General features: G+C 34.7%; 1 protein-coding gene across 3 annotated transcripts in view; it reads left to right on the forward strand.

Annotated features, from left to right (window-relative positions):
- Positions 1-14,767, forward strand: part of LOC120527716 (SWI/SNF-related matrix-associated actin-dependent regulator of chromatin subfamily E member 1-related-like) — an 82,286-nt gene that overhangs the window by 35,235 nt on the left and 32,284 nt on the right. For all 3 annotated transcript variants that reach the window (XM_039751456.1, XM_039751457.1, XM_039751458.1), the window contains exon 8: positions 3,044-3,152. In XM_039751456.1, coding sequence (XP_039607390.1) covers positions 3,044-3,152 — 109 coding nt within the window. The remainder of the gene's footprint in view (positions 1-3,043; positions 3,153-14,767) is intronic.

Here is a 14,767-nt window from a genome sequence, read left to right on the forward strand (position 1 = left end):
GTACCCCATGGTCATGCTTCCCATGGTTGGGTGAATTGGTTGATTATATATATAGATAATACTACCCATCTTGTCAGATATAAATTTCCATTCAGCCATTTTGTAAATAATACCAATTTTATAATGTTGAATAGCAATAAGATCCTTTTAACTATCATTTTTATTTTTTTCAATTTAGGTGAGTTTGTGGTTTACTTTATGTGCATCTTTTACTTCAATGTAAATGGATGTTTCAAATAATTGAAAGAAAAAATGATCAACATGAAACAAATACTTTTCTCAAGTATGTGTCTGCCACAATTATTGGCACCCTTAAAAAGTTATCTGAGTAAAATATAATTAAAGTATATTGCCGTTCATATTTTATGTTTTAAGTTCCACTGTGTGATTAGTAACACTTAAGTCGTCGGCTATTATTTCCTGTTTCACTGGGGTATAAATATAAGGGGACACACAGGCCAGTGACCTGAGAATACAGTAATGATGTGTGACAAAAGATTGTTAATTTGCAAAAATAAGGAAATGGCACTATGAAAATAGCTAAAAAATTAAAAATGCCTATGCCCAATATCAGGGCAATAATTAAGACATTTAAAGCAATTGCAGATTTTAAGAATGGGCTTGAAAGAGAACTTGTATCTATATTGACCTAATGCACGTTGAGCTGAATACTTTGAGTAATCAAAGGATTAGAGTTCAAGAATTCTGAACATTAGTTGGGTCTTCTGGTCATAAATTCTCCAAACTATGATCAGATGCACCCTGCATAACCAAAATGTGGAATTACAAAAAATGTATTGCAAAATATTTGTTTTGTGACTAATTTATTTTTCCTTTTAATTATTTAGTACTGCCTATAGAATAGATTTTGTTAATGCAGGTAAAATTCCTATACAACGAATATCTTTACAACGAAATTTTCATTACAACGAAGTATTTTTATTGTCCCGACAGTTTCCCCATATGACGCAAGTCTATAGAAATCTCGTTACTACGAAGTACATTCAGCAGATACTTTCATTACAACTTCAAATTCTCCAAAAGACCTTGAAATGCCTGAATGAATCATTCCCAGAGCAGTTAGTTCTGTGGTCGCAGCTCAGTTGTGCACAACGATCCCCAAACAGAAACATTGTAATTTTTTTTTCTTTCTTCTGATTTTCCTCGTACTGTTTTTTTTTTTACTTTTTTTGACATTTTTGTTTCCTGTGATACCTTTTTGCTTATTGCTCGTCAACATTTGAAAAACATCCATTGGAATTTTACTCATTGTCACCCTCCAATAGAAATGGCAGACACGAAAAAACAGTTCATATAAGAAAAAAGACATTGCCAGTGAATTTGGAATTTCACCATCGACGCTGTCAACTTTCTTGAAAGTCTGAGCAAAAAAAGGAGAAAAATCTCGGGTTGCAAATGTATGTGAACTGCTGCATTTGAAGACGTCAAAAAAGCAGTTTTTATGTGGTTCAGTGATGCTTGTTCAAGATACATTCCTATTAATGCGGCACTCATTCAAGAAAACTTTGTAAACTCTCTTGGGACCTTCCCCAACTAGACAGCACACCGAAGAGCATCCCAAAGGCCGATCTCCATGTCAGTGGAAGACTGTTTATCTGTTGCCGGGGCAACAGCAGGCTCACAACTATGCTGCATCTCTCAGCAATGCTGTGTCTCTCTGCTAAAGCAAACAGAAAAGATATTGATGGGTGTTGCAGCCTAACTGCTGTGTTTGTGTACAGAAGAGTGGCAGATCACGCTACAATTAATAAGTGTGCTGCTCCTGTTTCAAGCTGAATAAAGCTGGTTTTGCTAAAGTACTGAGATTCAGTCTCATGTTTTGGGGTTCAAGACATGGAATTATAGCGCGACCCCGATATTTTATGATTTGTTTCTGTGTAGCCTCACTGCACCGCAATGAGCCTGTTTTTGCCCTGCCCCAGCAACGGAAACAATCTTCCACAGACAATGCAATCATGCTTTGGGATGCACTTCAGCGTGTCGATCCCATTGGGTGGGGGTGGGGGTCTCAAAAGAGTTCAGAAACCTCACAATATGAAAAAGAAAAGGATGATTCGGTTCCTGATTGATAACTGTGCTGCCCACATCATGCTTCCACATTTAGAGAATGTTCACGTTGAATTCCACCCACCCAATTGCACAGCAGTGCTTCAGCCATTGGATTTGGGCATCATTCGCACCCTGAAAGTGTATTATCGCAAGGAAAAGCTGAGAAAAATTCTCGTCAGCATAACTTATAGGAAGGAGGAAATTAAAATTAACGCGAAAGAAGCTATTGAAATGAATGGAAATGCCTGGGCACAAGTTAAAGAAAGCAGTTTAGTAACAAAAACAGAATCTCATTGCAACAAAATTTTCGTTACAATGAAATATTTTTTAGGTCCCTGGGAGTTCGTTGTAACGGAATGTTAGCTGTAAAAATGAAAGATCATATCCCATTTTGCTTTTATTTACCAAGGGTGTAAATGTAAGTGGAGGACACTTTAAGTGCTGTAGAAGGAACATGACACACATCTTTGATGGTTTAAGTAAACTTCATTTTCTGTTCCTTCTTATATTTTGCATTCTTGTAACTTAAGTAAAATTTACTTATGTTGTCTTTCCCTGAGCAAATTAAAAAGAAACAAAACAAAAGAGTAGTCACTTACTAATAGAGAAATTATTAACATATATTCATATGAACTACTTGATTGGAAATTACATTGGAGGAAGTCAGAATAACTTAAGATGTATAGTAAAAATAAAAAATGTAATATATTTTATAATAGGAACTTGGTATATCCAAGCTCTCGTCCTCTAAGTCACAGAAGCAGAGAAGTAACTAAGGTCTCTGTGCAGTCTTGCATTTCTCTGTTTCAAATAATGCAGTAGTATTATCATATTTACACACATACTTGTGTTGTGCAAAATAACAATTGTCCTGATTTCCATAAGTAACAAAAATATTAATATTATTTTTAAATAGTGCCATTTTTTTTAATTGTATGCAGCTAAGGTTTTTTCATTGTTCTGTTTCACATAGGGCGATGAAAACAGTGACTTATACTGCAGGACATGCTGCCAGTACTTCAGTTCCCTACATAATAAAAGGGAACATCTCTTAGGAAAGCAGCACTTGCAGAAAATGACAGGTAATTTCATCTGTATATTGCTGCTGCAAATCCAGTCTCTTTATAGAAAGTACTTTCTGTATAATGTATATACGTGTAATATACCCTGTCATAATTATTTTTATTATACATTTTAGTGCAGTTTTTTTTCTTCATCATTACATGATAGACATTTTATAATCTGTTTAAAGCTGAGTTCATTTGCAGTTTTCCTGGGAATTAATTTGTTACATTAATGGATTTACAAGGGCATAATAAGGGACTGGCATTTTAATATATTAGAGAATTTTTCCAATTCCTTAATACATAGCACTCATAATGAGCAACCACCTTATAAGCTACTTTCAGTCAGCCTGCCTGGGGTTCATTTTAAGCAAGCTAAAAGTATATTTGACTCACATTTGACAATGGAGGAGATGAAAACTAAAACTCTAGCAGTGTTCTTGGATAAAGTAAACCTTTGGGGATTTCCAGTGTGGTTATGAAAGGAAGAGTCACAAATGTGATACTCAGTCCAGCAGGCCATTCTTTTCTTCCTGAAATTTTGTGATACTGTATAATGAATTCAATCTGAAATCTACAAGCATTGTACACAATGAGAAAGTCTGGTGTTGTCACAATAGCCACTGAATCCCGAGGCTCCCAATAGCTGCGATGTCTCATTTTATGTGTAAGAGTAGCAGCTTGGCAATGTATCCATAGCACCAAATTCTTTAAGTGTGGAAACAAAAAAGAGTTTTGGTAAAAGTTTATAAAGATTTGCAGTGTTTTATTTTTGTGCAGATTACTAAAAAATAGAACTGCAATGTGAATGTAACATTTTTATAGGTAAAAATGATAAAAAAAAAAATATTTAAAATGTTTTTATAATTTTTATATGTACTTAGCTATAAAAATTATGCATATTTTGCAATTATTAATCTGTTATTGTAAAAATTACATACATTTTGTAATTATTAATCTGTTATTGTTGTTTAAGTTGACAGTTATTACCTATTTTCACCCATGACTTATTAATGAAATTAATGAAAGTTAATTTGCCTTCCAAATACTGTGGTAGCTACTGTAAATCTCTACTGCAAGAAAGAAAATGCTAATATCTATGCCTGGACTCATATTTATTTAGTCTAGTGTGATAGTATGACAGTGTGGGAATGGTGGTTGGGAAAATCAGGACGTCACTTTTGCACCTTCAAAACAGTAGCTGTAGTCAAGTTAAATTTGGTATAATGTAAAAACTCCTAACTGAACTGAAAAAGACGTAACCCAGTCAACTCAGTTTGCAATACATCTTCAGACTATGTCCCACATCTGTAACTTTTAACTTTCATATACAATCACATATTTCTTTGTCATACAGCTTCATTTATTATTACTCAAACAACAGGTATTGACTATACACATAGCATTTAATAAATTTGGCATTATTCTGTTTGCATCTAATGTTTGCTTACGCAGAGTGCCACTATCAGGTTTTTCCATCATCTGTTTCTTTAGAACTCTGTGTAGTGAGTTCTTATTGCCTTAGAAGTAAAGTGTGCCCATTTTTATGAAATGCAGTATGAAGCAGACAGTCTTCCAAGGCTAATATTTTGGAAAGTGTTGAGTTTCAATGCCCAGTAGAGTGCTAATACAAAAGGGACTTTGAATTTAATTTGTTTTACATTCTTTTCATCGTTTAATTACTGATAGTCATTAAGAATGTATTATGTCATCATTTCCACCATGGTTACTGAACAACAACAACAACATTTATTTATATAGCACATTTTCATACAAACAGTAGCTCAAAGTGCTTTACATAATAAAGAATAGAAAAATAAAAGACACAATAAGAAAACAAAATAAATCAACATTAATTAACATCGAATAAGAGTAAGGTTCAATGGCCAGGGGGGACAGAAAAAACAAAAAAAAAACTCCAGATGGATGGAGAAAAAAATAAAAAAATAAAATACTGAAGAGATAAGGTTCAGTATGTCCTGCATTCAATAAAGAACTCAATCCAATGGAGCAAGTGCCCCCTGCTGGAGACCATGATTAAAGCTGATAGATATACTGTAAAGGTTATTGTGAGCTAGAAAAAGGTTCTTTGTATTTTGCATATATAAATACAACAGAAAAAAACTTCTTGATTGCTCCTTTTCCACTTTTCAGTTAGAAGCTTTATATTTAAAAAACAATTCATTAATATTATTCAAATGAAGATATTTTGCAAAAAACACAAGAATTAAGATGTCTCATTCAAAGCTCTTGACTCTCGTTCCTGTAAGTGTCTGGTCCCCACATATCCAGATAAACTGGATATTAATTATGATGATGTAATTTGGGAGAATCCTCTATATTTGTTAACTTTACATCTTCATTTTCTCAGTTTGGATTAATTTATTGTAAGATTTTTTCATAAGATCCATTTATATAATTCCAAACCCTGTTCATTTCCAATGTCTGTGGCCATTCAGTTTCTCTGCTGATTTGACTCAAACAGTTGGGTCTAACTTTTTAAATGCCATATCAATGGCCTTTTACCATTTGACAACCTTTTTAAACTTTATTAATAAAATAGTAGACATATTTTCTTCACTTATTTCTGTGAGTTTAATTTGCTGTGAAGATATGCAAAATCATGTTCCCACCAGTCATGTTTTTTTATGTAGCAGGGAGGTACTCTAAGCAAGCAAAAAACGTTATAAATAGCAAAAAAATCTGATGAGTAGCAAAATTTTATAAAACTGTACTGTATATCTAAATATAAAACTTTATAAATAGAAAAGCTAGAAGGAAATTATTACATATACAGTATACTTTTAAATGGGTTTACCCCAACTATCCAAAATAAGAATTAGATTTTTTTCAAATGGGTATCGTTTTAAAATTTTTGTAAATTTTGATCTTTTACAGAAAATCCATTTTATAGGAGAAGTTAGGTTAAAAAAAGAGGTCTTTGAGGAACATCAGAATTTTTATGACAGCTACACTATTGGGTGCTTGTATATTTTTATATTTATATTTTTTGTAATGTGGACAAAATTGTTGGTACCCTTCAGTCAATGAAAGAAAAACTCACAATGGTCACAGAAATAACTTTAATCTGACAAAAGTAATAATAAATAAAAATTCTATGAAATTTAACCAATGAAAGTCAGACATTGATTTTCAACCATGCTTCAACAGAATTATTTAAAAAAATAAACTCATGAAACAGGCCTGGACAAAAATGATGGTACCCCTAACTTAATATTTTGTTGCACAACCTTTTGAGGTAATCACTGCAATCAAACGATTCCTGTAACTGTCAATGAGACTTCTGCACTTCTCAGCAGGTATTTTGGCCCACTCCTCATGAGCAAACTGCTCCAGTTGTCTCAGGTTTGAAGGGTGCCTTTTCCAGACGGCATGTTTCAGCTCTTTCCAAAGATGCTCAATAGGATTGAGGTCAGGGCTCATAGAAGGCCACTTTAGAATAGTCCAGTGTTTTCCTCTTAGCCATTCTTGGGTGTTTTTAGCTGTGTGTTTTGGGTCATTGTCCTGTTACAAGACCCATGACCTGCGACTGAGACCAAGCTTTCTGACACTGGCCAGCACATTTCTCTCTAGAATCCCTTGATAGTCTTGAGATTTCATTGTACCCTGCATAGATTCAAGACACCCTGTGCCAGATGCAGCAAAGCAGCCCCAGAACATAACAGAGCCTCCTCCATGTTTCACAGAAGGGACAGTGTTTTTTTCTTGATATGCTTCATTTTTCCGTCTGTGAACATGTGCCTTGGCAAAAAGTTCAATTTTTGTCTCATCTGTCCATAGGACATTCTCCCAGAATCTTTGTGGCTTGTCCACATGTAGTTTGGCAAATTCCAGTCTGGCTTTTTTATGATTTGTTTTCAACAATGGTGTCCTCCTTGGTCGTCTCCCATGAAGTCCACTTTGGCTCAAACAACGACGGATGGTGCGATCTGACACTGATGTTCCTTGAGCTTGAAGTTCACCTTGGATCTCTTTAGAAGTTTTTCTGGGCTCTTTTGTTACCATTCATATTATCCGTCTCTTTGATTTGTCATCAATTTTCCTCCTGCGGCCACGTCCAGGGAGGTTGGCTACAGTCCCATGGATCTTAAATTTCTGAATAATATGTGCAACTGTAGTCACAGGAACATCAAGCAGCTTCGAGATGGTCTTATAGCCTTTACCTTTGACATGCTTGTCTATAATTTTCTTTCTAATCTCCTGAGACAACTCTTTCCTTCACTTCCTCTGGTCCATGTTGAGTGTGGTACACACCATGTCACCAAACAACACAGTGACTACCTGGAGCCCTATATATAGGTCCACTGACTGATTACAAGATTGTAGACACCTGTGATGCTAATTAGTGGACACACCTTGGATTAACATGTCCCTTTGGTCACATTATTTTCAGTCTTTTCTAGGGGTACCATCATTTTTGTCCAGGGTTAGGGTTAGTTTCATGAGTTTATTTTTTTAAATAATTCTGTTGAAGCATGGCTGAAAATCAATGTCTGACTTTCATTGGTTAAATTTCATAGAATTTTTATTCATTATTACTTTTGTCAGATTAAAGTTATTTCTGTGACCATTGTGAGTTTTTCTTTCATTGACTGAAGGGTACCAACAATTTTGTCCACGTGTGCATAGTCTTGCAGTAAAACAGACATCTTTTGTAGATCGTCTACATGCTATATTTTACATTTGAAGTTTTGTTGTGTTTGTAAAGTTTTTGCCCAATTTATATCACACAAAAAATTGACAGTATTTGCATTTGTGGTTTTCAGTGAATCTTCTGTGTAATATAGGAAAACATTTTTGTGATTTATGATTGGTCAGAGATTACCATATTTAAGTTTTTTTTCCATTTGCATTGCTGCTGTTACTTGTGATGGGGTTTTAGTTCTACTAAATATATGTTTCAACAGTGCCTCTAGTTGTCTGTTCACATGGGAAATAATACCAGATGCACCACAGTTGTCAGAATAAGTACATTTATATATATTATATAATATATGTATATTAGAAACATAGTTGACAACTTGAGGAAGAAAGTAAAAAAAAATAATAAAAGAACTGACATATGGAAACAAAACAAATAAACTAAAATATGTAATTAAAACAGAGTTCTGTTGCCTGTGTAGACCTTCTTTAGCATATTTTGGTCTTGTCTGCCTTGTGGACTGCTTATGTCCAAAGAACTATAAAACATTTTTCATCTCATCTGAAATCTGTATTTTGTTCTTTCTCAAGATCTTGACATCCCTTTCTCTAGTCATTCGCCTTTCACACCAAATTGTCCACCCAACTCCAAACCCAATCATTTTCTAGTTAATGCTAGGTTTTAAACCTCATCTTGGGGCCAATGTCTTCCAGAATCAGTTCCAGGGTCAAGGGCAGGCTTTTAAAAGATTCAGCAACAACAGACTAGAACTCCATCTGGAAGTCCCTGGTATGTTTTTATGCCTGAAGCCGAGGTAAAACTTAAGGAGTGGAACTTGCAAAGTTGCTTTTATAGTTTCTCCTATAAAAGTACAACACTGCCCCAGTCATTTCTACTAGGAAATATTTGGTGCAATTTAACATTCTGCAAAGAAAGGATTGACCACCTATAAGTCATCCCTAGTGTTTCTCTAAAAGGTCCAGCTTTACTGGCAAGAGCACAGGCTCACAATTATTAGTCAGGAGGTGGTCTGGTTCGCATCTAGCCCTCCATAGTTTTACTGTCCGTCACTGGATCTCTGGCACTTCAGCCAGTCTCCTCTGTTTCATTCTATATCCCACTCTGGTTGTCTGAAAGTTATATTTCCAAATAGTTACTGCTGTCTCATTGCAGCTTCTGTTGTGATCTAATGAATTCATGGTAATGTCATGGTATGGTGAATATTTGCTGAATCAGGAACTTTGTGGTGTGAAGGAATCGTGAATTCTGCTTTGCATTTATGGGTTCTTAATAGCATTATCAGACTGCTGTCTGTGATCTAAAGTTGAAACACAACTGAAGAAAAATAATTGTACAGTTTTTAGATATCTTAGAAAAAGTCCAAGCCTAAAACCTAGTAAGATGTGGCAAAATATGAAACAAGAAATTCATACCACACCGCGTTTTTAAAAATGGAAGCAGTTATTGTATACAGTACAAGGAGACTAAGTCAAAAATTTCCAATAGAGCTGTGAGAGATACAGTTTAATCAGTAATTGCAGGAAATGTTTTAGTTATAGGTAGTTGTTACTATTTCTCACAGTTATGGTATACATTCATGTACCCTGGAAACTTGTGGTCTTAAGTGAAACATTATTTGTAAATTTAAAAAATAAATGTCTTACATGGCACCTTACAGTGGCAGTCTGTGGGGCACCAGAACAAATATAAAACAAAAGCCTTAAACTTAGAAAATTCATCCACTTCAACAACCAAGAATGTTCCTCAGTGTTAATTTACATTTTTAGATTTTACATATTTCAGACAAATGCACATCTATTTTTTTCCTCAAAGTAAGATATACTGTACTTTTGTTAGGCTCCAGCAGTCCAACTGTTTTCTTCATTTCATTCCTTTCTCCAAACGTGCAACCTTTTACCCATAGGGGCGTTGTTTTAAATGGTGCAATTATTTTGACAGAGATGTAAATGCTCAGACTACCCCTTTTCCTGATAAACTTTTAAGTTTTCTAAGCATTTAGAAAAAGAAAACCTCAATTGTTTTTCATCAAAATGTCTGGTTATGAAAATGTAGAAATGTTTAGCCTTGGCAGAATCATATGTATATATGTATATATATATATGAGGTATAAAATGCCTATGGGGAGCTTCAGCAAACTGAAGAAATAGGGGGAAAAAAAGGGTGTGAAGGAATTAGAAAGAAACACAAAAAAGATTATAGCCTGAAGCTACAGCAAAGCTCAGGACAATTGACAATTGGTAGTGCTTATGCAGAAAATGTAAAGATTTCTACCAAGGACTAAAGATTTTGTTGCAGATAGTGGGATTTTCTGCCACCACAACTGGAAAAAATCGGCATGTTCAGGGACTAGTCTATTTTGTCCTTTGAGGGCATCATTTGTATTACTGAAGGGGATGATTTTTTTTGGCAGTCAGTTATGCAGTTCTGGGGACATTTTAACATTTTCTGAAATTAAACTGGAAAAGTAGTAAAGTTAGTAAAGACCAAACAAACAGCTTTTGTCAAAGTAAGCTTATTCATTTATATCGTTAGTATCACATTGCTTAGTGATGATGTCACAAAGCCCCATACGACTGACTGGATTTTGCATGTCCTTCCAGGCTTTTGTGGCATTTGCTGTTATTTCTCTAGTTTGCCTCCCACACCCTAAAGATGTGTGTGTTGCAGTGTGGCCACTCCATTTTTATTTTTTTTTTAATTTCATATCTTAAGTATCCTTATTTTCAAAACATTTTACCTGAATGACAATGTCTTTTTTAACAGCTACATACACATACTTTACGTGATATTTTACTCAGGCAGTTCTTATTTGCCCTTGTGGCTTTCATAATGCTGGCCAATGACCGTGTCATTTGCATCCATGCCAGTCACTGAGAAGCAATCATGTTAACTGAGGAAAGGCACTGACAAGAATCCATAATAAAAATTAAATAACATATTAACTTAATGTTGTTGTCATTGCTTTGGAATATGGAATGCATGTTTTATGAAACAAAATTAGTTATATTTTTGTGAAAACAATATGGCTACATACATTTCCAATATATCTTCATTGTCAAACCATCAGTCAACATTCTTAGGTCTAAATTATACTTTTTGGCAAGTATTAAGGCTTTGCCTGTTGGGCCTCAAAACAGCCAGTGGGGAGAGGCATTTTTCTCTACATTTAAAATGTTTCAGTTAAGAACTTGTTTTTGACATAGTTGAAGAATAACAGACTTCAAGAGCACCAAACTTATTCTTTAAAAGTAGTGCAGCCAGTTATTGAGCCCATAGAAGCCCAAAGGACAATAAATAAATGTTTAGTTTGTTTTTGTATATTGCTGTTCACGGAGCATGAATATTTAAGGACTTACACATATTTTTGATATACCGTAAACAGTAACAGAAATCTACATAACTCTTCAGAGTTTATACTGTATATACTGGCACATAACTATTTTAATTTATGTAATGTTACAAATTCCATTTCCAAAAAAGTTGAGACACTTTATAAAAATGCAATAAAAACTAAAATCTGTAATTTGGCAATTCACTTGAACCATTATTTAACATGCAAAAGGACAAAAAAGATTACATTTTTGAAACTTAATTGTATTTGTTAAACATAAACAAATTTAGAAATTGATGCTTGCAACACACTCTAAAAAAGTTGGCACAGAGGTAAGTTTACCACTGGATCACATCCCCTTTGCTTTTAATAACACTTCTTATTTGTTTGGGAACTGAAGAAACAAATGTTTTGTAGTTTTTCAAGTGTATACAAGACTTGAGCTGCTCACCAGTTTGTTGTCGCCGTTGGTCGACTCTCCTCTTCATGATGCGCCAGACATTTTCAATAGGAGACAGATCTGGACTGTAGGCAGTTGCTTTTTGTCAAAATGTGTTATGCTGCTTCTCTGTTAATTTATCCTTCCACTCAAAACATCTACTTATTAATTCATTGCTTTAGTCATTCTGTGCAAAAATGATGAACTAGTTGTCATAATCTGTCTAGCATGTTTACTTACGTATTTGGTAAATCTGAAATTTATAACAGTATTGGGTAATTGGTCTCAGGTGACTGTTAACCTATAATCATGAGGCATTAGCTGAACCAACGATCAACCAGTTCTCTGCAGTTGTTCAGAGGTGAATTCCATGAACCTTCAGTTTTACTGCAGCATATATACAGTATATATACTGTATATACCAAACATAATACAGATTCTGCAGTGGGCTGGCGCCCTGCCCAGGGTTTGTTTCCTGCTTTGCGCCCTGTGTTGGCTGGGATTGGCTCCAGCAGACCCCCGTGACCCTGTAGTTAGGATATAGCGGGTTGGATAATGGATGGATAATACAGATTACTGAAACATTTTCCTACATGAAAATGGACCAACCACAAGCTAATAAACAAGCACAACAGCCTGAAAGAAGGCTGCAAGATGCAGGGTGGAAGAGTAAGGAGACAAAATATAGGTAGAGGAAGTGGAGGCCGAGTATACATGGTTGTTCCTGATGAAATAAGGGCCACCATATTTATTTGCATACTGTAAACTACAGTAAACAGTACAACTTTATTTATATTTCTGCATAGTACAATACAGTAAGTAAAATCTGAACAGGTTTGTATCAATTTGTTGAAATATGTTGTCCCAAAATACTGTTAAGAAAATAACAATTTACAGTGCAGTATGTAGTATAATTGTTTTTTTTTTCTGTTGGTGTACAGCGTATAATAGATCTGGACTCAAGGGAACCACTTCATAATTTCATATATGTTGATGAGGCAGGCTTCAATCTGGCTAAAGGCAGAAGGTGTGGAAGGAATCTCATCGGTCACAGAGCTACTGTTGATATTCCAGGCTAGCGGGTAGGGAATATCACCATGTGTGCAGCCATCTTTTACAACGGTGTGCTTACTCATATTCACCTTGTAGGCCTCTGCAACATACACTATCTTTTTAGACACCCTGTACAGAGACCTTATACCTGAAAACGAGAGGTATCTAATCCAGAATGATATCCCAAAATATGTGATCATTTGGGATAATGTGAGTTTCCACCGCTCACACACCATCAGAGAGTGGTTTACTAATCATGACAGGATGATCATGGAATTTCTCCCACCCTGTTCCCCCTTCTTTAATCCAATTGAGGATTTTTTTTCTGCTTGGAGGTGGAAGGTTTATGATAATCAATTCCATACCCAGCTGAGCTTGTTGGATGCCATAAATGCAGCATTTGAACAGAAAACTATAGACTCCTGCGGAGGATGAATCAGTCATCCAAGGAGGTATTTTCCACGCTGTATTGCTAGAGAGAATATCCACTGTGATGTGGATGAAAATCTGTGGCCTGACAGACAAGAACGCCAGGACGTGTAAAAAATGTACAGCTATGCCCACACTACCATGTTCTATGAAGTATTTCCTCTGCTCCTTTATACAATTTATTGCTGTACAAGGCATTCTTTTCTTTGTAACTATGTTACTGTGACAAATTTCTGTACAATACAGTAAAGAACAGTACCTGTATATAAAATACTATCATATCCAGTCTCTGACAATCAGTCACCTCTGGACTGTTTGTACTTTGTAATTTACCAAAACTACTACTGCTATGTTTTAGTGTATTATTGACACTGAAGACATTGAAAAAATGTTATAGTCACTTGTGCATTTTCAAAGAATATTCCAAAAATCCTACTTACAGTATATCCAGTCTCTTGAGCAGTAAACACAGTACAGTAATTTAAAACTTTGTAGTACAGAAATTGTTACACCACACAGAAAATATGTTGCCTTATGGATTTTCAGACAGTATTACATTTTTTGCGTCCAAACAGGACGTATACCAAGTTGGACTTATTCCAAAGCGGACGTATGCTGAGGTGGCACTGTAATTTGAAACTTTGTAGTATAGAAATTGTTATACCACACAGAAAATATGTTGCCTTATGGATTTTCAGACAGTATTACTAAAATCCTTTTCAAAATTTTCAATACAGATCACACATTTTGACCATCTTGTTCATAGGCAATGGTGCAAGGATTTGTCATTCTGATGGCACTGACAGTTACACTGACACAAATATTTGCTTTTGGGGCATAGACTAAGTACTTTGAGCAAGTTTCTTGCTTTTGCAGGTAATACACTGTGTTTTGAGGTTTGCACATATTGTTCTGAGAAATGCACATACTATTGTGCAAAGATAAATTATGTTTCAAGAAATGCACCAAAGAGATTGAGAAAAACTATAATATAACATCACATGCATTTGTATTTTAAAAATAATTATAATTTGTTTTCATATAAAAGTATTAATTGTATTTAATAACACATGTACGTTACATCCTTGTAAATTTCTAGTTGTTAATGATTTTTACTTCTAATTTTAATAAAATTAATTAAAAAAATTAAAGAAAAGAATACAATAATACATCTTTTTTCCAATTACCGTGTTTTTTAACCTTGGTCTTCAATTACAGCGTTTCATGGTGTTTGTCTTAGCAGCACTGGATGCATGTTCCATGGGTGGGATTCTGGGGAAAACTTTCACAAACTTGTATGCATTTACACTCTGTGCCAGCTAATTGGATCATATGGATTAAAACTAATGCAGATATAGACTTCACAGAAAGTGATCAGATCATAAATTTAAATCCAATTCTCTGAAGTAAACAAGTTTACTAGTATTTGCATAATGCATGGACAGATTATGTTGCTTTTAGCTAATTAAAAATAAGTTGTACCTCTGTTAGTTTTAGCTCATTGCTCTTTTTCTGTATTAAGTACTTATCAGCAAACTGTGTTCTGCTGAAAAGTGTAAAAAAAATGTCTGACTACTCATATGTAAATGAATTAATCGAATAGATAAAAGATAAATAGGAGGAAGATGGAATATATGAAGTTTAATGATAATCAGGACTCAGATGTTAGCCTTGCAGGAAGAGCTATTGAAAGGTGT

Source organism: Polypterus senegalus, chromosome 4 (genome assembly GCF_016835505.1).
Source record: "Polypterus senegalus isolate Bchr_013 chromosome 4, ASM1683550v1, whole genome shotgun sequence".
NCBI lineage: Eukaryota > Metazoa > Chordata > Cladistia > Polypteriformes > Polypteridae > Polypterus > Polypterus senegalus.